The sequence below is a fragment of the Gambusia affinis genome, linkage group LG03, assembly GCF_019740435.1.
Source record: "Gambusia affinis linkage group LG03, SWU_Gaff_1.0, whole genome shotgun sequence".
NCBI lineage: Eukaryota > Metazoa > Chordata > Actinopteri > Cyprinodontiformes > Poeciliidae > Gambusia > Gambusia affinis.
The window spans coordinates 29,661,207-29,683,073 of NC_057870.1; the positions used below are offsets into that span (position 1 = coordinate 29,661,207).

A 21,867-nucleotide genomic window follows, 5' to 3' on the forward strand; every position below is an offset into this window, starting at 1 on the left:
AGAAAGTTGCGCTTGTGAAATCCTCCGTTGAGGAATGAAAACGATATGAGATATGAAGGGACTTATGCTATCCATTTGACAAAACTAAGAGGCTGCTTTGAAGAACTGGTAAGGATGGTTTGAGCCTGGAGAAGAATCTGTGCAACCATAATGGTTGAAACAAAATATTTAGTTTGGAGCTAAATATTTAGTTTGTGAAATAAATATTTAGTTGAGCTAAATATTAAGTTTGAAAAGAAAATATTTAGCTCAGACTGAAACATTTAGTTTGAAAGTAAATATTTAGTTTGCAAGCTAAATACTAATGGTGTTTCCATTAAGCAAATTTGTTTTCAAAATGTCACATTGCGCAATTGTGTGGTGAATTAAAAAGCAGCTACTTACTTGAATTGCATTTAGCTGCCAGAAAATGTAGAATGATTACTGCGCGACTTTTTACAGGGTTAACACCGGTGCTTGAAGGCCTTGAAAATACTTGAATAAGGTGTTTTCAAGGTTTGGAAAGTTCTTGATTTCTGTACGAAGTCCTTGACAGCACAGATTTGTAGAAAAGTTGTAATAAACTTATTTATGTGTTTCAGCATTTAATTTGAACCGATTTGTTTGATTTCCTGAACATTTATTAATCCTAATTCATCCGTGTAATTGAAGTGAAGGCGGTTTTATATTCCTTTAAGCAAAAGTTAACTAAATTGGGATTTTTCTTTCCGTTATTGTTAAATTTGTCTTTTGTTCTCAGACCACTTTGGTCTATGGGGAGTGAGGGAGAATTTTTAAAACATAAAATGTTGCTATATTTTACTTTGTTTTGTGGCTGATAGAATACCATCACAGGACATTGTTGCCAATAATAAATGATGTCATATAATGGTGAACTGAAATTGCCTTCTTTAGTTCATTTCTATTGTTTTATTTCCAGAATGTGCCGTTGGAAAAGTTTGAAAACTCTGGCAGTGCTTAAGAACAGCTTGAATTTTACTGTGGGAAAAGTGTAGAAACCCTGTTTTATGTGTTTTGTGCGAGTTTACTTCCTGTTGGATAATTGTTTTAGAGTGTTTGCACATTGATTCCAGCACTTTTCTTTTGTTGTTTGAGCACAACTAAAGGAAGGGCAGAAAAACAATCTCAGGTGGTCCAACATTAATATTTATGTTTCCAACAGCTGAGCGGCTCTAAAGCCAAATTAAAAACAGAGACAACTGGAAAACTGTTATACTATTTAGTCTGTAACCTGGAGGTTTATATGCAAATGCTACAGACATAACAGTTTTATTTCCTTTTGGATTCAGACTAATCCTCTTCCAGCTCAGTGTTTGGCACCTTTATTGTACCAGGAAGGCAGCAGCAGCAAAGCTCCTCAGCTGAAACTAATCTGGCCATCAAATCTTTTTCATGTTAGCGATATTTATTTATGCTTTTGTGAATTAACTAATTCCTCATATATGCACAATTTCTTCAAACGAACTACAACTCTGTAAGATGTGTTCCTCTAACATATGTGGACATACAGTTAGTTAATGTACATTTTAACAAAACTGAGAAATTTAATTTATATAGATAATAACAACTGAAAAATCTGGTGAGGAATAAGTTAGGACACCCCACACAGCAATTCCCTCTTAAAATGGCAACAAAACAAAACAAACAAACAAACACAAAGACACACTATAGCAGGTACACATCATTAGAAAATCATTTCTTTGAAAGAGTTTTTCCTGATTTAGCAACATGTGCTCTTAAATGGAAATATTTATATTTAAACAGATAGAAATTCAGAAATTCATATTGAGCACCCTATAAATCTGTGAATCTTATAAAAAAGATCTTGAAATAATGTGAAATCAGTCACTGCATTGCACTGGAAGCAGTCTAAAAGTAAAGGACATGCAAAAACCACTGCTAGCTGTCAGAAATCTGCTAATGCTAAAGCTAATATTAGATCATCCAACCAACTTTACCCTGAGAGCAGATTGCAAGATGCTAAGAGAATTTTGAAAATCTCTAAAGAAATATGAGAAACCAACCAAAACCCAAATAAATATTGTTGGGTTTTTTTAGGTTTTTTTTTTTTAGTAAATTAGAAGATGCATCACGGTGAGTATCATTTGTCAGATTGAAAGTATATTTTGAAATTAAGAACCTTTTTCATTTAACCCATCTATCTGTTTTTTTAAAAAATAGTTCTATATTGATCTTTCGTAATATCCTCATTTTAAATGTAGTGATTTTATCATCTGTTAGCAGAAAATCATCACAATTAAGAGAAATAAAGGTGTTGAAGCATCTGTCTCTGTCTAATTAATTTATGTGTCTCACTTTGTGAGAAGGCTACTGAATTAAATGAACTTTTCAATAATATAAAGATTTATTGAATGTGTCTGTAGTCTGACAGATTGATAAAACAATTTCTTGAGGGTGCTTAAAAATATTATTGGAAGGTCTGACTCCTGATGAGTCTGACTAATATTACAAACCAAACAATAAGTCAATAGAAATTGATTATTAAAGCGGTGTTTGACATCTATTTGTGATTTTTATCTGAAACTGTTGAAACCACATGGTGTCAGAACTCAGAATACACAGTACATACAGAGAACAACCACATATGTTTCACTGTAAAGTTATTGTTTCCTCAACAAGAAGAGGATATTTCACTCTCTTAGTTAATCAAATTTAAGAGCATAAAGACTGAATGCATGACAATGTGATACAATAGTTTTCAAACTGTTTTCAGTATCGTTTGTTTTTAATTGCACATTGTCTGCAAACTGAATGTGCTGCTTTTAAAGCTGACAACGCCTAAATCATGGTGGTGATTTGCACTTTATTGCCAGTTTTTCTGCAAGTGTGACCCAATTCACAGACTCAACAAAAAACAATAGAAAATATTTTAAAACAAAACTCTTTGAAGAAGGTCTGAAGACAAAGACGTAATAAATCAAGTGATAAAAGAGGAATTTTCTACTGACGGTTTTTTCCTATTGCAATACTTTAGATTAGTCTCCCCCTAGTGGTCATGTAATGCAGTGCAGGTTTAAAAGCGGTTTCTTGTGGACTGTCTTTATTTTGTCTCATACATACCGAATCAATTTTGCTCTGTTTCCAACTTAACTTAAATGATTCCGGTTAACATAACAAATTTAACCGGAAATGGTTCATTTACCTGGAAGGAATTTGACTGAATTTGAATGTGGTTAAATGTATTTGGTTGAACTGTAATGAAAAAAGACAAAATTTTCATTTCAATTTTGTCCTTGAAATGAAAAATTGAATATGTGTTTTATTTACTCTGCTGAGCATTTTTTAAATCTTAAATGATTGATGTTTAGAGCAGGTACTCAATACTTTGAGTAGTGATTTTACCAAATACTTTTTTACCCTTACGTAGTTTCTTGGACAGCTACTTTTTACTTTTACTTGAGTAAATACAAGTTGAAAAATTTCTACTCTTACTTGACTGTAATTTTTGGGTACTTTAAATTTAATTTATATTTTGAAACCTGGTGTAATTTTCCTCCCACTTCACTTTTTTTCTAATTTGTCACCTAAATAGATTTTTATTTTTTAAATTTATATTTTAAACGTCTCAAACTTTTCAAGCTTATGCTTTGATCAATAAGTTTGACAAAAAAAGTGTTTGGAAATAAGCAGTGACTTTAACCCAGCAGTTTATTTTTTGACAGCTTTATTCAGTGCAAAGAGAGTTTAGTAGTAGGAGTCGGTGATGCGCCTCATGCTCATCCACCTCATCCCGCTCCCGCCCATGTTGCTGAAGTTCCGGTACTCGCCAGGCCTCATGTACATCATCCTGCCTCTGAAATGGGGCTGCTCGTACATCAGCCAGTGGCCGTCCATCACGTTGCAGGACATGCAGTTGGACATGCGGTAGCGGTCCATGATGCTGTCGCAGTCGTCCATCATCTCGTACATCTGACCCCCGAAGTTCTCCCTCTCATAGATCCTCATCCTGTAGGATCCTCTGTACTGTGACACGAGACAAAAAGAGGGTTACGGCTCAGAATATTACAACACTGGACCAACGCTGTAAAACATTTGAGCCGCCTGCTGCTCGCGTTCTGACTAAAACCGGGAAGATAGAGCACATAACACCAGTTTTAAAGTTCCTACACTGGCTCCCTGTAGCTCAAAGAATAGACTTTAAAATTTTGCTGTTAGTTTATAAATCGCTGAATGGTTTATCACAACAATGCATTAAAGATCTGCTGCTGTTGTATCAACCTTCCAGATCTCTCAGGTTCTGGTTCTGGTTCTGGTTCTGCTCTGCATCCCCAGAACCAGAACCAAATGAGGAGAAGCAGCATTTAGCATCTATGCACCACAAATCTGGAACAAACTTCCAGAAAACTGTAAAACAGCTGAAACACTGACTTCCTTTAAGTCTTGACTGAAAACCCACCTGTTTAGGATTGTATTTGAAACGTAATCAATTACAAATTTAATGATGGAAATTGACTTAATATCGTGTTTTGATTGTTGATTCTATGTTGCATTGTGTTTCTGTGTTTGACATGATGTAAAGCACTGTGAAATGACTTGATGCTGAAATGTGCTATACAAATAAAATTTGATTTGATTTGATTTAGTTGTGTCTACTGTCTTCTAGTCTTTAAGTCAAATAAATTGAGCCAGTTTTATATTTTGAACCTAAATGTGAGTTTGTGAAAGATAAACTTATAGCAGTAAATTGTGTTAACCTTTTATTCATTTGGTAAAACCTCCAAAAGTTGAATAAACTACAGTTTTTAGGCACTTAAAAAACTGAGAAAACAGGTGTGGGAACTATTTCCCAGAATGCTTAGCGGCATGTTTCTGTATCCTGAGGTAGAAGTTTGTTATAATGATCTGACTCTGGTGTTTCATTAAGGCAAATGTGTATATTATTGCAACTTGAGGATAACGTCATCTTAACATTAAATGTTTTTGGTCAGAATTCATTATGACATTTAATAAAATTCATTATCAGAACAGAAATTTGAAACAAGAATTTAAGTTATTTTAAAGTGAAATAAGTTACTTTAACTTGATATTGTGAGTGAAAATAATAGAGAAATGTGTACTCTTTAACTAGGTGACAGTTCCATTGGAAGATAAATTAACTCATAAAATGGGAAATAATAAGAAAATATTTACTAAAAACAAGCCTCTATATCTTACTGAAAAGTTACTTTTAAGTTTGTTTTATTTCAAGTGCTCTAGAAAGAATACCAAAAAATACTTAAGATTTTGTCCTTTTGAAGAGTATAAATTATTGCTATTTAGATAATAATATCGTAAGAGCATAAAATCATAAAGTTACGAGAATCAAGTCATAATATTTACAGATTAAAGTAAAATTATAATTTTATTCTCTCAATCTTTTGTTGTTTTTTGTTTTGCTAGCATTGTCCTTTCACAGTTTGTGCCCCTGCTCGGGCCCTTTAAAAAAAGTCTAGTCACGCCCCTGGCGGTGAGTGTGGGATTGGTTACCATGGGGATCATGCGGCAGGACCGGATGCCGTCGCTCATGCCCATCATGCTCATGTAGTCGGCGTACTCGCCCCTCCTCATGAAGTACTGGTTGCCCATGTAGTTGGTGCGGTCGTAGACCATGAAGCAGCCTCTCTCCACCCGGCAGGAGTGACACCTGCTCAGGTAGGACGACATGTCTGGGCAGTCGCTCATGCACTCATAGGAGCGGCCCTGGAAGTTCCGGTCCTCGTAGAAGACGACCTGAGACGGAAAGACTTTGGTTAGCTCCAGAGTAGCGTAGGAATGAACTACATTTACTCAATTACATTTAGTATGAACTTTTTATTTTTACTTGAGTAATCTTATTTTATAAATATTATAAGTTTGATTATTAATAAATGATATAAATGTGTTAATTTACTAAATTTATTTAATTGTTAAATTTTATAAATTATTTACACACACTTTTTTTAATATGCATATCTATATGTTACAAAAATTACTTTGTTGTTGTTATTTTTTATTTGAGTATTAAATTTCTTAATCTGGGTCCTGAGTCTGAATTTCATACCACAAACAAGCAAAGGTGATACGACATTAAAAAAGTCTGTGAATCCTTATTATGAAGTACCGCTACTTTTATATGAGTAAAATTTCTGGATTCTCTACTTTACTGAATAAAAAACAAACATGTTTTAAACAAATATTTGCCATAAACAGATACAAACACCTGCAGGGTTTTGTTGAAGTTTCATAAGTTTTACATTTTTAATTGAAAGATTTTTTATGCCTGATTTTGTTATTTTTTTGTTACTTATGTAAATTATTGTCATTTTTGTCCTTGAAATACCAAAATTCCCATTTAACTTTATATTTTGGTTTGTTTTTAAATATAAAATGATTAATAATTTGATTAATTACTCAATACTTGAGTGGACCTTTAACCAAATACTTTTTAACTCATATTTGAGTAATTTCTTGGATGGCTACTTCTTACTTTTACTTGAGAAAAATATGTTGAAGTAGCTCTACTTTTACTTGAGTACAATTTTTGGGTGCTCTACCCACATCTGGGTAACTCGAGTTGTTTCTTTAAGCCAGAAATCAACATTTGTTGCAGCTCTTTTTGGGCTTCCTTTATGTTTCGACTGTTGAAATTCATTTTGAATTACTACTGGTCATAATTGCATTTTACATGTAAGAATTTCTTGTTCATTTTAGATGATAAATTTGACATAATTGATGTAATTAAGATATTTCAAATAGGCATTTGGTCTAGTCAAAACATAATGAGAGATATCTTCATTTACTAATACTTATAATAATAAAATAAAGCAATAATAAAGTAGTAATAAAATAAATAATAAAGTAATAAACTAACTTACTTTCCAGGTATCTGGAATGAAAGTGCGGTGAAACTGATTTTATGTTAAATTGGCTTGCCATAGATACATAGCTCACAGCAGCACATTACATGGTCTTGTACTGCGGTCAACAATGCAGCGTTGCAAACGCCAGTGAAAAGACGAGCCAAGAGTCAAAGTGGTGCGATATGCACTGAGATGGAGGTTTGGATAAAATTAATTATTGCAAAGATTAGTTATCCTTCCTCTGACGCACAAGCAGTTTATAGTTAACATCTCTACATTAAATTTTGAAACAAAAACGATATGAAAACCTGGAAAACAGACAAAAAAAAGTCTTTTTAAAATATACATATTTTAAAAACATGCATATTTGCGTCTCCAGCTTATACAAAGTTTGAGCATAGTAATTAGTCGCGCTGTTTGTTTTTTTCATTTTTTAATAAGTTTTTCTCTAAACACATAATTAAAGAATGTCAGACTCACCCTGCTCATCATGTTCATTCCAGGAGAGGTCATTTTGGTTGTCAGTCGGCTTTTGCTGCTGCTGAACTGCTGTTGTTCTTTCTCTTGCACCAAACTGTGCCTTACCTGGCTTAACCCTTTCCTTTTATACTTGACCCAAAGACTGCCCCTTTTTGTTCAAACTCCCTGAGCCAGCAACACTGCCATAGAAAAACACAGAATATGGAAAGGGTCGTCAACATTCCCGGGGGGCCAGCCAGCTCAGAAATCCATTCAGCGGCTGTTTCTCATGAAAAGTGTCGGCGGGTCACAGAAAGGATGGCGGGGTTAACAATCGGCGCTCTCACCTTGACGTTGTCCATTCACCGTGACCTACCTCAGCATCAGCAGCGTTCTGGTTTTTGTTTCCCCCTGACATAATGAGGTTTGTGCAGTCAGTCCTTTTGGCATGTTGCTAAGCGTGTGGAAAGTTATTGTGATTCCATTAAGAGGTAAAACAATTTGAAAGGAAAGATCGAAAAGCGCTAACACAATACAAATTTTTTTATTTTATTTATTTACTTCAAACTGACAAAAAGTAAAAACTAAAGAAAATAAAAGTTAAAACAAATTATCATGCCCAATTGACATGCAGTTTTAAATTATCTGTTCAAAAAGAGCAGAAGATACAAGATACAATAAACTTAAATCTCCAAACATTAGACAAACTTAAAGTATTTCCACATTATATGACACTAAAATCTCACATTCTCATCCTTAAATGTATAATTATTTATACATTTTTAATATCATTAATAACATTTTTGATGACACTCATACTATGCAACATGTTTCCCATTAAGCTCCTTTTAAGCAGTTTTTGAAGTTGGTTTATATTTCTATCATCTAGTCCATTACACATTACATGTTCTAATACATTTGTTTTTAAATTATAACTCCCTTCTCTGTCACAAAACATTTCTTGTATCATGTTTTTCTTTTTTACTTTAAACGTGAATTGAACAGTTTTAAATGTTACAAGGTCCAATAATTTTAGTGCATTTGATTTAAAAAATAACAACTTTGTATGTTCTCATTGTCCCATTTTATGTTGTATTCGAATTGATTTATTTTTTTCATATTATGTACAACGGTTGTAAATTTGTTTTGTATGTATTGCCCCAAATCTCCACACAATGTCAAATGTGGTACAGTATTATACAAATAAATAACAATTTTTAGTCAATTCTATAATGACAGAAACAAACTAAAATACTATGTGTAGAAATTAAAGCTGCAGATTTTGTTTTTATTTGGTTTTAATCTACTTTGAATAATTAATGGAGAATTCTGTACTGTTTGATAATTTATAACTTGGATCAATTGAAATATTTGTGTGATTGAGTTGAAATTGAGACTACATTTGCTGTCTCTATAAAAATAAACCAAATTGATCATGTGTATGAATTTTTTGTAATCCCAGAAATAAATTAAGGATGATTCTACACTGGGTTTAAGGTAGCCATTTTGCAATATTCAAAGTTATTTAAATGTTTTCATGGTTCAAGTTTGAGAAAAACATGTTCTGCCGTCTCTAAAAATATTAAGGCAAAATTAACTAAATATGATCCAAAATTAAACCACATGGATCAGAAAGTCTTAACAGAAAATAAAGAAATTACTTGGACAAAATATTTAATACTGCTTTTTAAAAACTGATTTTATGTTTTTGGATTTTTGTCTTCCCTGGTTTGACTTGACTTTGTTTTTTTATCCAATAAATGTGACAATAACTATAGTTACTTTTACTCAGTTACATTTACTTGAATAATTTCTGTGGGTAAAATACTTTAGGAGTAGTTTTACTACATCTTACTCCTTACTTTTATTTAGATAATATTATTATGAAGTGAGTGAAATTTCAGGATACTCTCCCTACTTCACTGAATGAAGAAAAAAAGAGATCTTATTTGTACTCTAAGTTTATTGTTGTATTTTTTTCATCTTTTATTTTCTTACCCTGTTGTGACATTTTGATGCCAAGAAGATATCACAAGGAGCAAATATTGTCACCAGAGCATAATCGACATTGTAAAGGTGTAAAAAAAATATCTGTTGTGAGTTTTAGTTTCGTAAGATATCTATATTGAAATAATTTGACATTGAACATGTCAATTTTTTTTGTTTGTCTGACTGATAATAATTTCTAAGTATTAACTCAGACCTGATCAGTTACAAAATAGTTTTTACTCTTACTTTGGTGATTTTGTGAATGGCTACTTTTTACTTTTACTTGAGTCAAAATATGTTGAAGTAGTGCTACTCTTACCTAAGTACAATTTGTGTGTACTCTGCCCACCTTTGACTGTAAAATATCGGTACTTCATAAAGAAAATTAAAAACGACTGACAATGATTGAACAGTTGTAATATAGCTTTCTGACTGAGGGGGCGCTGTGACGCATCTCAATCCAGTTCTCTTCTGTCTTCTTGGCAACAAAATCCGTGTTGTTAAACGTTGCTAGGGAAGTCGCAGAGCTAATTTTAAAATTGCTACTCAGATGTTGACAGTTCACTGAAGGTAACACTACATTATCATGATTTCGATTTCTTTGAATAAAGGAACACAAATAAATGGAGATTTTATGTTAATCCGGCTGAAATAGATTTAACAGGAACGTTATTTAGCTCAGCTAGCTAGAATATATTGTTGCTATTAATTAGCAGTTAGCATTGCTAACCACAGCAGAATTACTACCCAGTGCCCATAAAGTGGTGGAAATGAAACAGCTGCTTTTGTTGTGAGACTTTCTGGTTAGAAAGTAAAACGCGTAAAAGTGGTAAAATATGTTTAAGTTAGAAATAACTTTATTTTTGGTAAAGTAAGTAAGTAACAATGTTCGCTAGCAGCAGTGACTTAACTGATTGAGTCAAACATTTGAGTTTGTGACATTGTGTAGCGATGTCAGCTATAACAACAACATCTTAAAGATATTCTGCGCTGGAAGGACAATAAAAAGCGATACTAAACTTAAAGGTTTGGTTTTCAAATCAAAAATCAGAGTTCGCTTGTGTGGAAAAGTTACAGATGGAAAAAATTATTTGTAACGTGCAAGTTTGTGAGACCAAAGTAACAATATATGTTTTAGGGATGTACAAGACGAAACAGAAGCGCTTGATTTATGTAGAAAACGTTTTTGTTTGTTAAATAACAGAATACCGCAAACTTAAATGGAATCTCAAAATGCAGATAGTCCACCAAATGTAGCAATGATACATAAACTCTTCAGGACAGTAGCTGTTAAGCTGAAGCTCCCTGATCTAAACCTAACTGACATGTTCAGGTTTGTTAGTTTGAATCTTAACAAATAGAATTGCTTTGAATTTCCCCTCAGTTTACCCTGATTTCCTTCCCTGTGTCTGCTGAAAAAACTGCATTTCTGTTTGGATGCTGCCATATGGGTCATGGTGGGGGATGTGAGGTTAATTTTCTGCTTTTAATAGTATTCTGCATGTAGATATAAAGTTTTATTTCACTTTCCTGTCATCAGACTGTCTTTTTCCACGCATCATCTGTATTTCAACAATACCTTTCATATTCTCTGCCACCTCAGCTCCTCTAGGCAACTTATTTTACATTTTACTGAGCTGCTTTCTGTTTCTTTGCAGGTCTTCTAATAGCAATGAAAAAGCTTTATCCAGCTCACCACAGCTTGTTTCAGACATGAAGAAAGGATGACTGAGAATGGAGAGGACTGTACTCTCAACCGCCCCTGTGAAGCTCCTGGGAAAGGAGACTATGGTGACATAGAAACCAAAACTCCTTTAGTTGATGTAAAATCTACCAACAATGATGCAGCACAGGCAGACAGGGAGATCCCTGTGTATCTGCCTCGCCCTCCATCAATATCCAAAGTTTCAAAGTTTGGCAAAAGTGTGTCTGTGGAGGATAGTATGAGGACCAGGAAACTGAGAAGCAGCCAGGAGAGTCTGAGTGACAGAGCAGAGACGGGTTCCTCCACAGACTCTCTCAAAGATGACAGAATACCTCAGACAAATGAGCAGAACTCCAACTCCAGACCCCAGCCTGCGTTCGCAGTGGGATCTCCGGTCTTCCAGGACAGGAAGAGCCGGCAGCCGCAGCACGAAGCTCGGCCGTACAGGCAGCAGAGCGTCCCGGACGACCAACGGGGGAGAGCCGCCAAGGCGCGGCTGTTTCCAGTGCAGCCCACAGGGCCACTGCCCGCTCTGGACAGGAACTTTGCGTCAGCCACTTTACGGGCAGCTAATAGGATTGACAGGGATTGTTTGGATTATGGCATGCTGGTCAAAGAGAAGGGCGGTGAGTGCCTCCACAGGAACCTGAGCGACAGCCGGCTTCTGGAGAACATGGGGTCGGACATCACCTCGGTAAACTCCATGAAGTCCATCTACAGCGTACTAAGCCCCATCAGACCCCAGGATGTTCGAAACAGGTAAAGTGGACTTAGGACGCCGTGTAAGTGCCAGGCTCAGATTACCATCAGGTTGGCATTAATGGTTTTTTGTGTAGATCACTCTTCCTGGTGTAACAGGGTCATTAGATGCTGATGACTTTTAGCAAAGTTGATATGGATGCTTAAAATCCTTCAAAATGCTTGAAATTCATGTTTTTTGAAGGTTTGGAAAGTGCTTGATATTCAAATTACACAGTTTTGTAATAAAGTGTAATCTAATGTTCAAGTGCCTAAATTTGGAAAATGTTATTGACGGTTGAAAAAAAAAAAATTTATTCACCTAAAATATCAAAAGACAGACATTTTTTCTCACTGTCTGAAGTTAGAATTACCAAAATTATTTCTGTTTGTAAATGCCAGAAAACGTAGCGAGAAAACATTTTTTAGAGATTTAATAATGCAAGACCAATAAACTTTAATTTTGTAAATAATACTTACCACTGCAACTGGAAGATATTTTAAACATCCAAAATAAAACGTGACAAAGACACAATAATAAAACATAAATAAGAACCACTTACAACCAAAATAAAATGGATTATAATGTCTCTCTAAACAAAACTTCCCTTCAAAAAACATGAATCATTAGAATCAAAATTGTCAATTCAGTTTATTGTGCGATCAAACGCTTAATTGCGACAGGTTTAATTAGTACATTAACACAGGCGTCTTCTTGCATCTTTATGTTGTTTTTCAAAAACGTCAAAGAAAAAAAAGTGTCAAAATGCCAAAATTTTGTTTTCCGTTTCTGTTGTGTTTCACTGCAACTTCAGGTTTTCCAAATTTATTATGTACCAACATCTTGAGCAGGAAGGGTGGTGTTATTGGATCAGAGAATATACTTGTTCAGCCTCATTTTTGACAGGAATGAAGGCAAAAATGGGTCACAGACTAAAGTCTTGATAGTTTTTCTCTTGTCAGCAACTATTAAAGACGAAATCCAAGGTTTTAGTCTGTCTTTAATAGTTGTTAAAGATTGTTTTTTTTTTCTCATGTTAGACATCAGCTGTGATGCAGAAAATAATCCTGATTTTGTTCTGTCCCAGGAGTTTCCTGGAGGGGAGCATGCTGGGAAGCGGTGCCTTGCTCGGGGCCGAGGAGCTGGACCGCCACTTCCCCGACAGACAAGTTGGTGTTTACGTCGTCACCTGGAACATGCAAGGAGAGAAGGTAGGAGGAAGCTTCACACACCCTTACAATGTCAGTTAATGTCGTTAACCTCCAGGTCAACTAAACGTCTGACCTTTCAGTTCTTACCAACCAACCTGAACGATCTCCTCCTTCCGACGGACTCTGACTTTGCACAGGATTTCTACGTCATTGGGGTTCAGGAAGGCTGCCCTGACAGGTACGTCCAGGTAGAGGGATTTTGCGATTAATGTTGAGTTAATTATCAATTTGTATGCATGTGTTTGCTTGCAGGAGGGAGTGGGAGACCTGTCTTCAGGAAACTCTGGGACCTCACTATGTTATGCTTTACACGGCGTCGCATGGCGTTCTCTATCTTACCGTGTTTATCAGGAGAGATCTAATGTGGTTCTGTTCAGGTCTGTCCTCTATTGTCGCTCTGCTGCTTATCTTTACATGGTGAATCAATCATAGATGAAATTTAGATTCATGTTGGGACTTTCAGTCCTAAGTGCAAGAGACTAAAGGGGGGGGGTACACTGTAAAACATTTGAAGGTGGCTTAACTTGAAAATGAAAGTCCACCTGCTGCCTTGAAAATGAAATTAAAGTCAACAAGAAAATTGTTTTGTTTTTAACTCATGAAATTGATTTAACAACAGGAGACAAGTTATCTAAACATTGTTTTTTTTAAGTTCATTGATCTTGAATTGTGAGTTTTAACTAAATGCTGCAATTTAAGCCAAATCATTTTTTCACAATATGCAAGAAAAAAACTTCCTTCACGTAGTTAAAGAGCCACATTTCCATATTATTTTCTCTCACAATATCAAGTTAAAATAACTGCTTATTTTTTTCTTTAGAACAATTACAGTTTTTGTTTCAAATTGCATGAACAAAATTTCTGATCTGATCATAAGTTTTATTAAACATCACAATAAAAACATTTAGTGAACAGGACGTTATCCTCAAGCTTTACAAACTGACAGTTTAATTAAAGTAAACATAACACACACTGGATACAGAAACGTGCTGCTAAGCATTCTGGGAAACAGTTCCCACTCCTGTCTTTTTCTTCAGTTTTTTAAGCGCTAACTTAAAAACTGTAGTTTATTCAACTCCTGTAGGTTTGACAAAATTGATAAAAAGTTTATACAACTTACTACTGTATGTTTATCTTTCATAAACTCAAATTATAGGTTCAAAATCTAAAACTCTCTAAATTTATTTTACTTTGTTTTGCAGTTTGAAAGTCTTATCATGATATTTTGTGGTAGTAATGCGATAATGATAAAAACACAGTAATAATTAATTCCCTCTTTTTTAAGCAACTACATGGCAGTGACCTCATGACAAAGTGCTTCCTTAGGACTTTGATCACAACGAAATGTGATTTGCATCTCTAAGCTGCACAATTTAACGTAATTTAGTCATATTGTCAGATAATCGCATGATAAACAAAACTGACAATTTCGATTATAATAATTACTGTTTTTTGAAGGGAAATTTTGTTTAGAGAGACATCATAAACTATTTTATTTGCGGTTTTGGTTGCAAGTGGTTCTTATTTATGTTGTATTATAGTGACATTTATTGATACTCTCAATAAAAAAATGATGCTAGTAATTCATACAAAGTGAAGTTATCATGTATGATAGCCACAAAATGTGTCTTTAGAATCAAATTTAGTTCTAAAAACAAGTTAGTTTGACAGTTTTGGGGAAGTTTAAACATAATAAATGATAAAGAATACAAAAATTCCCACTCATACAAGAAAGATTTTGTTGAAGTCCTTAAATAAAAATTGCAACATCGATTTGCTACAATATAAACAAGTTTCTCATTTGACCACTAAAGTTGAATAATTGTTTTAATAATCTTAACTTTAACCATTAGAATATTTAACATACACCCAGACTTTTCATACTGATCCTCAGATTACAGTTAAAAGTCTCATATTTTTACATTTGCTCAATCTTTGTTGCCCTTAGAAATTCTTACAGAAAAATACAGAAATTTTGTGAACAATTTCAGGATATTATACATGTTTTATTTATTAATTATTCTTTTTGTTAATTTTGGTTTGTAGTCACAAGCTTTTCTTATTGTTTTATTAAATCAGAGGTGGAACATGCCACAGTCACGACCAGAATCATCTCTCAGATCAAGACGAAAGGAGCCGTCGGCATCACCTTTACCTTTTTTGGAACTTCCTTTCTCTTCATAACGTCCCACTTCACATGTGAGTAGGTTTGTCTGCTGATGAAGATGGTAAAGAAGGCGTACTAAGACTAAACTAGAAAATTCCTGAAGAAATTTAACTGGGGCCTGCCAAAGTGTGCCCGTCGGTTTGGACCCAGCGTTCTGATGCTAACAATTTGCATCAATGCTAAAGAAAGCTGCAATGTAATCAATACAATCAATAGAATCACAATAATGTTAAGTAAACTGGACATGCACCATTCAGTATGATAAAGTAAGTGTATTAGCTAAAATGAGCAAATATGCTAATGTTAGCGTGAATGCTCTCTGTAGCATGTGGGATATTATTAGAATGTTCTCTGTAATTTACTTAATTCCTTCAGAATACTAAACATGGCAGATAAGTAAGAAAAATAGGTAATAGCTTATTTAAGCTAAAAGGCTAATGCTAATGAACTGCCTTGCTGTGCAAGGCAGTTCCCTAACCTGGGATAAACAGATAATGCAGAATGATATCACTGCACCGCCTCCGGTGGTGCACTGTCAGAGGGCATTTTGAGGCTTTTATTTTGAAATTTGCAGTAAGCTTCATATTAAATGCCCACACTAATCCAATGTGTAAGAGTGCTTTGGATAAACCAGTCACATAAAGCCAAAAAGAGCAATTACATGATGTAAAAATTCCCAAGGCTTTTATTTTGAAATTTTTGTTAAGCTTCATTTGAAAGGGTCAAAGTCATCCCATGTGTAACAGTCATTGGATTAAATCAGTCATATAACGCTCAAAAAAGCAATGACCTGATGTAAAAATTTTCAAGGGCTTTTATTTTGAAATTTTCAGTAAGCTTCATTTCAAAGGGCCAAACTCATCCCATGTGTAACAGTGACAGGGTTAAATTAGTTATATACAGCCCATAGCAGCAAGTTTTTCTAAAGGCCAGCTCAGTCCTCCTCTGTTTTAACTGAACTAGTAGTTCGAACTACAGTGATGCGTATTTGTAGTCCTCAGCAAATCTCCCTGCTCTGGGTTCCGTTGCCATGGTAAATAATCCTCTCTGCCAGCTGTGAGTGAGACATCCAGGGGGAGACAATTCTCTGTTTGAGCCAGCCAGTTTGACTAAAAAAAGCATTGCAAAAAACTGTTTACCGTCGGGAACCGTAATACATATTCGAAAACCGTTTGAAGCATATGAGAGGGCTATTTGTCGTCTCACATAGTCCCGCCATTCATATCTCTACCTCACTCACAGTATTAACAGCAATGAGATAAAAAAAGTGTGTGCCAAGGTCTGAAATTTATCAGAAATACATGGAAGTGAATCAGTGAGATCTGTCTGCTACCCTGGCGCATGACTTTGCTCTGAAGCACCTGGAGAGAAAACTGTAAGCGCTAGATAATTTTTGAAAACATTTGACCGGAGCAGGCACGCGTATCAATGTCATGACCAAGTTTGATACCAATCATGCAATATTTGTGAGCGTGAGGGCGAGTTAAAAAATGATTTGGGGTCAAAATGTCGCTCTGACTCTCACTCTAGCGGAGCGGCCTTCACACTCTGATTTTTCCAAAAATCAAAAACTTTGGGTCGCTTAGAAAGAAGTTGTGGACAAACCATAATACATATTGACGTGCTGTCTTCACTTTAAAAAAGAACACGGACGTATCTACAAAATGAAGTTTGAATGGCGTTTCTACATAAAGTTATGACGACACAGAAAATCCTCAAAAATAGGGTATTTTCAGGATTTACTGGTTGCCTCGTCCCCTTGACGACGAGAGATGCACCTGGTGAGCTCGTTAGTGATTTTGGGGTCGTTTTTTGCTTTTTACGTCGCCATGGTAACTCCAAAGCCCACCAAAAGTAATAGCTCCCCTCCCGGGAACGAGCCGCACGTTTTGATACCACTTTTGTGGGTGCCGCATTAACGTGCTTGATAACGGAAGAATAATAAATAATACGTATTAAAGAAACATTCTATTGGGTGTAGAACAATAGGTGCCTGCCATGCAATGCATGGAGGCAGTGACTGACTTGCTTCGCAAGTCAGTCACTGCTCTCCTTATGCATTGCTATGGGCAGGCCCCAACTATTTTGTTGTTTTTTTGTTTCCTCTTTATCTCTGGATGATTCTGTTTCTTGGTTTTTCCTTCAGCTGGAGATACCAAAGTTTACGAGCGAATACTTGATTACAACAAGATCATTGAAGCTTTAGCTCTGCCCAAAAGCCTTCCGGACACCAACCCTTATCGCTCCTCACCAGGTCAGACGTTACAGTGTCTTTGAATGTGAACAAATGAAAACAACAGCTGTGATTATGAATTAGGTGTTTTTTACAATGTAAACAAACATTTTCCTGGAACATTTGAATATTCTTGTCTTTATTGAATAAAAAATATAACCAAACTTTTTTACTCACAAACAACTAATATTACGCATTTCCTGCCAGAACTAAAATCTCTGACTGAATCCCTCAAACTAATTAATAATAAAAATAATAATGTTTCTTTCTAATTACAAAACTTCAGTCTTTTTTATTTAGTCATTTATTTGGGTTTTTGATTGTATGATTTTTTCTTATTTTTTCTTGTTTCATTTATTTTGTATTTTTAGATTTCTTTTCCTTAAAACATGTCTCTTAAATTTATCCTTTAATATCTCACATATCTCCCTCTTTATTCATCATATCTCGTCCTTGCTTTGGATGCGCTGTCCTTTAAACCAAAACCTGTTTTATTTCACGGGAAATATTTTTGTTTACTTGCAGCCGATGTCACCTCAAGGTTCGATCAGGTCTTCTGGTTTGGGGATTTCAACTTCCGGCTCGGTAAAGACCGGGCGGAGGTAGAAGCCATCATGCAGCGGACAGTAGGGGGCGATATGAGTCCTCTGCTGGAGCACGACCAGCTGACAAACCAAATGAAGGACGGTACGTATGAGGACGGCTAAAGATGGCCAATATGGCTGCTTGGTGAGAAGACAGAGTATTAAAGCCAGGCTAAGAAAATAAAATAATAAAATGACGAGAATAAAGTCCTAACATTATGAGAATTACGTTATAAAATTACAACAATCAACTCATAAAATTCTGTGAATTAAAAACTTTAAATTATGTAAATAAATTTAAAAAATATGTGACTAAAATCATAAAATTTTGTGAATAAAGTCGAACTATTAAGAATATTGTCCTAATATTGAAACTTAATTCTTCTAATATGATTCTATTCTCAAAATGTTGACTGTATTCTCATATTTTCAGAACTTTATTCTTGTGTTAATATAACTTTATTCTCATAGTATTTTATCTTACATAATATTATGACTTCAACCTCAAAATATTGTGACTTTAATCTCATATTATTGCAACCATAATCTCATTATTTTCACTTTATTCTTGAAATATTCTGGCATTATTCTCATATTATTACACCTTTCATAATATGACTTTATCCTCACAATAAGACTACAATCTCAAAATATTCTAACTTTGATCTCGTATTATTTCGACTTCATCCTACTAGTTTACCTCATAATTTTATTTTGTATTTTTTTTCTCAGTGTGACCCCGGTACTCTGTCGTATTTGGTTGTCCATCTCTGTGCAGGTTCGATCTTTAAAGGTTTCCAAGAAGCACCGGTTCATTTCTTCCCAACATATAAATTCGACATCGGCTGTGACAACTACGACACCACCTCCAAGCAGAGAACGCCCTCATACACAGTAAGAAGACAACCTGCTGTGTTCAGCGTCTTGTTGCTCTAGGTCTTTGTGTTTTTTAGCGCTCTTGTTTTCTCAGGACAGAGTCGTGTTCAGGAGCAGGCAGGTCAACGACATACGAGTTCTGAAATACAGCAGCTGCTCCAGCATAAAGACCTCCGACCACCGACCCGTCATCGCCGTCTTTCAGGTCAAACTCAGGCCGGGAAGAGACAAGTGAGTCCATTAAAGACATTTTCTGTCACCTATTCCCAATGTTATTCACAGCCGCAGCAGTTTTAGATTTTAAATTATTCTTATTTAACCAACATGTTTGTAATCATTTGTTTTCAATCAGGTTTAATAGAAATTTATTCCCTTCATAGCAGTCATGTACTTAACATGGCTGACCAGCTTTTAGTCTGTTTCCAATTGTTTTTTTGACCATTTCTCTTTGGTGCTGAGCTGTGAATATTTGCTGTTGGAAGGCCTTCAGGCCATCACCCTAATCTTTAACATCCTCCACAGATCTTCTATCAGATTCAGGTTAGGAATCTGTTGGGCCGGAAAAATAGTAATGAAACATGTTTACACCTAAAGCTGTCAGGGATATGAATAACTGCAAACTGTAAATTTTAATATTTTAATTTGCTCAGCTGAAGGGATGGATTTGGATTTGCTGATTTTTAAATATTGTTTCTTGAGAAACTAAAATGAAGCTAAATTACATTACATGGAAATTTCTGAGTTTCAAATATTGAATTTTGAAAAGAAAATCCTTGTTTTTTCTAGAAAGTCTCTGAGATCAATGTCAAATTTTCCAGGTTTTGTCTGGCATTTGTTTTCTTTTGGAGCTCAGTAGACTTATTTTTTTACAAAATTTCATTTTTTTCTAAACAATGCCCAACTTTTGAAACGCAGATTTCCTTGTTTTTGTAGAAAATTTCTGAGATTAATCCCAAAATTTAAGAGATTTTCTAACAAATTTTTGACTTTGTTCTCAGAAATTTTCTGGGGTTTTTTGTAAAAAATTTCAGAGAATCTCAAAATTTTGGAGTTTTTCTAGCTAATTTGTGTATTTTGGAGCTCAGAAAAAGGTTTCCGCCAGAAAAGCTGCTAAGCCTGGTGGTTGGATAGCAATCATTCATCTAGCGGCCGTTGTGTTTTTGAGTTGAAAAATGTTTAAAGTTGACAGGAAATCACTTGATCATTATGTGTTATTGGAAGATTAATATTTGTACACCAACTCCAGTCTTAAAAAGTGCAAACATTTAGAAAAAATTTATAAATTAGCAAAGCTAACCCTGGTGGGAGCAAAAGTAAAGCCAGGCGGCCCGCCAGGCTTATAGTACACTGGAGGAAACCCTGCAGAAATGTTTTGACTTTTCAAAGTCAGAAGTTTTTTTCCATAAAATTTCTGAGATTACGCTAACAATTTTTGTGTTTTTTTGGTGGAAATTTCCTGGAAGTAATTTTAATCTCATAACCTGTTAATCGACCATGGTAATAAGATTTTCCCTTTACTGTATTTGCTTGTGTGTTGGTCAGTATTCCTCTGTGTGGAGGACTGTTTGACCGGAGTTTGTACTTGGAGGGCATCAAGCGCAGGATGACGGCCAGAGAGCTGAAGAGGAGGGAGGCCATATCGAGCCAAAGCAGCACCATCTGCGCCATCTCTTAAACGTTCCCATGAACTCTCTGTGCCACGCGTGGAAATGGACCAAAACGAAAACCAGTGTTGTCTTAGCTGCTGGGACGACGGAGTGTAAGGACCATAAGGTCAGACAGATACGAGGTTTGCAGACATCAGCAGTCTGGCCTTTACTTATCTAGCCTTCTTTTCTCAAAACACGCAAAGTGAGAGGGTTTCTCTTCACACACATCCTTCGACTGACTCGACCTCATTCATCCTAATTTGTGTTTCACTAGCATCTTTAGCCATAATGTTGCATTTTTATGATTAAACGATCAAATGCCTTGTGATTTATAGTGCACTGAGCCTAACTATTGTGAAAACGCAGCTGTTTGGCTTTTTTTGTTGTTGTTTTTTGGTCCTACCATTTCTACCGAGGTTAGTAAAGTTTAAAGAGCATGAAGAAGAAAAAGGAAGGTACGACTTGTTTCCATTTCAGGGAAATTTAATGTTTTTATTTATTTGAAGAACTTTAACTTTTCTTCAGGGAACTCACTTCTTTAAAAACTATGTTGAAATGTTTACTATCGTTTAGGCCATCCAGTCCTCATCATAAACACTAACTTTATGCCTTACCTCTCATCTAATCCCATAAATACTGTAAACTTTGAATGTACTGTATGTAGCACAGCTATGAACCTGCATTCCGAGCTTAAAAAGCATTTTGCTCGTATTAAAAAAAAAGTGCCTGTGGGTCTTGGTATCATGTCAACATGACCCGTCTTAATTTGCAACTTTTTATGTAACCTAATGTGTAATATCCGGTAATAAATGTATAAAAAACTTTTTGCTTCGTTTTGTTAATAGCTGCAAAGTTTTGCTGATGTTTACATTTATTTTTCAGATTTGAGATGTTTATTTTTAAATCAGAGAATAATAAAGTAGAAAAATTAGCCAATTATGAGCCATTTTACTGTAGCGGCCTGTTTATTCAGGGCTGCGTGATTCCAGGATATTTTGAGGGGAGTTTCAATAGAGATAAGTTTAACTTTTAGTGATGTACAGATAATAAATGCTACATAGTCAGTATGAGGACGCTTAGTCAGACCTGCAGCAAATGCTTTAATAACAGCTACAAGTTTAAGTTTATTTCTTTCTGTTTATACAAACAGAAAGAAATGGAAAAACATGTTTCAACTGTCAAATATTAGATTAGTATCATAACAAACTGTCTCATTTTCCTCCAGTTTATAAATTGACCATAGATTTCTTCCTGAATGCATTTTTGTTTCACTTAGGTTCTTTTCACTGACTTTTTACTGTTTAGCACCTTTTCTACCCAATTATTTACCAAAAACAGATTAGCAGGCAGTATTTTGCAGAGCGGCGCGCTCCGTCCTGAAGCCGAGCGGCGACCTGGGCGGGGCGGAGAAGCGGT

At 35.1% G+C, this 21,867-nt stretch overlaps 2 protein-coding genes across 3 annotated transcripts; one reads left to right on the forward strand and one right to left on the reverse strand.

Moving 5' to 3' along the window:
* Nucleotides 1–3,655: 3,655 nt before the first annotated feature.
* Nucleotides 3,656–7,730, reverse strand: LOC122828469 (gamma-crystallin M2-like). The gene is made up of 4 exons (XM_044112061.1): nt 7,646–7,730; nt 7,320–7,484; nt 5,488–5,730; nt 3,656–3,984 (listed from the first exon to the last, which is right to left on the reverse strand). The coding sequence occupies exons 2-4, from the start codon at nt 7,350–7,352 to the stop codon at nt 3,706–3,708; spliced, it is 555 nt and encodes a 184-aa protein (XP_043967996.1). The 5' UTR covers nt 7,353–7,484; nt 7,646–7,730; the 3' UTR covers nt 3,656–3,705.
* Nucleotides 7,731–9,759: 2,029 nt separating this feature from the next.
* On the forward strand, nt 9,760–21,274 carry inpp5e (inositol polyphosphate-5-phosphatase E). 2 transcript variants are annotated; one of them, XM_044112064.1, is made up of 11 exons: nt 9,760–9,857; nt 10,946–11,751; nt 12,819–12,942; nt 13,023–13,120; nt 13,195–13,319; nt 15,022–15,141; nt 17,256–17,363; nt 17,868–18,029; nt 18,705–18,820; nt 18,897–19,033; nt 20,345–21,274. In XM_044112064.1, exons 2-11 carry the CDS (start codon nt 11,012–11,014, stop codon nt 20,475–20,477), a joined length of 1,863 nt encoding a protein of 620 aa, XP_043967999.1. In that variant the 5' UTR covers nt 9,760–9,857; nt 10,946–11,011; the 3' UTR covers nt 20,478–21,274. The 2 variants fall into 2 exon arrangements, with proteins under 2 accessions (XP_043967999.1, XP_043968000.1); XM_044112065.1 differs by lacking the exon at nt 9,760–9,857 and adding an exon at nt 10,672–10,758.
* Nucleotides 21,275–21,867: the final 593 nt, after the last annotated feature.

What these genes read in the sequence shown, in the direction of transcription:
- LOC122828469 (XM_044112061.1), bottom strand. Translation starts at nt 7,352, where the DNA reads ATGACCTCTCCTGGAATGAACATGATGAGCAGG. An exon ending in GAATGAACATGATGAGCAGG is followed by an intron (nt 5,731 to 7,319) that starts GTGAGTCTGACA and finishes TTTCCGTCTCAG; the next exon opens with GTCGTCTTCTACGAGGACCG. An exon ending in CCTGCCGCATGATCCCCATG is followed by an intron (nt 3,985 to 5,487) that starts GTAACCAATCCC and finishes CTCGTGTCACAG; the next exon opens with TACAGAGGATCCTACAGGAT.
- inpp5e (XM_044112064.1), top strand. Translation starts at nt 11,012, where the DNA reads ATGACTGAGAATGGAGAGGACTGTACTCTCAACCGCCCCTGTGAAGCT. An exon ending in AGAGAACGCCCTCATACACA is followed by an intron (nt 18,821 to 18,896) that starts GTAAGAAGACAA and finishes TTGTTTTCTCAG; the next exon opens with GACAGAGTCGTGTTCAGGAG. An exon ending in CTCAGGCCGGGAAGAGACAA is followed by an intron (nt 19,034 to 20,344) that starts GTGAGTCCATTA and finishes TGTGTTGGTCAG; the next exon opens with TATTCCTCTGTGTGGAGGAC.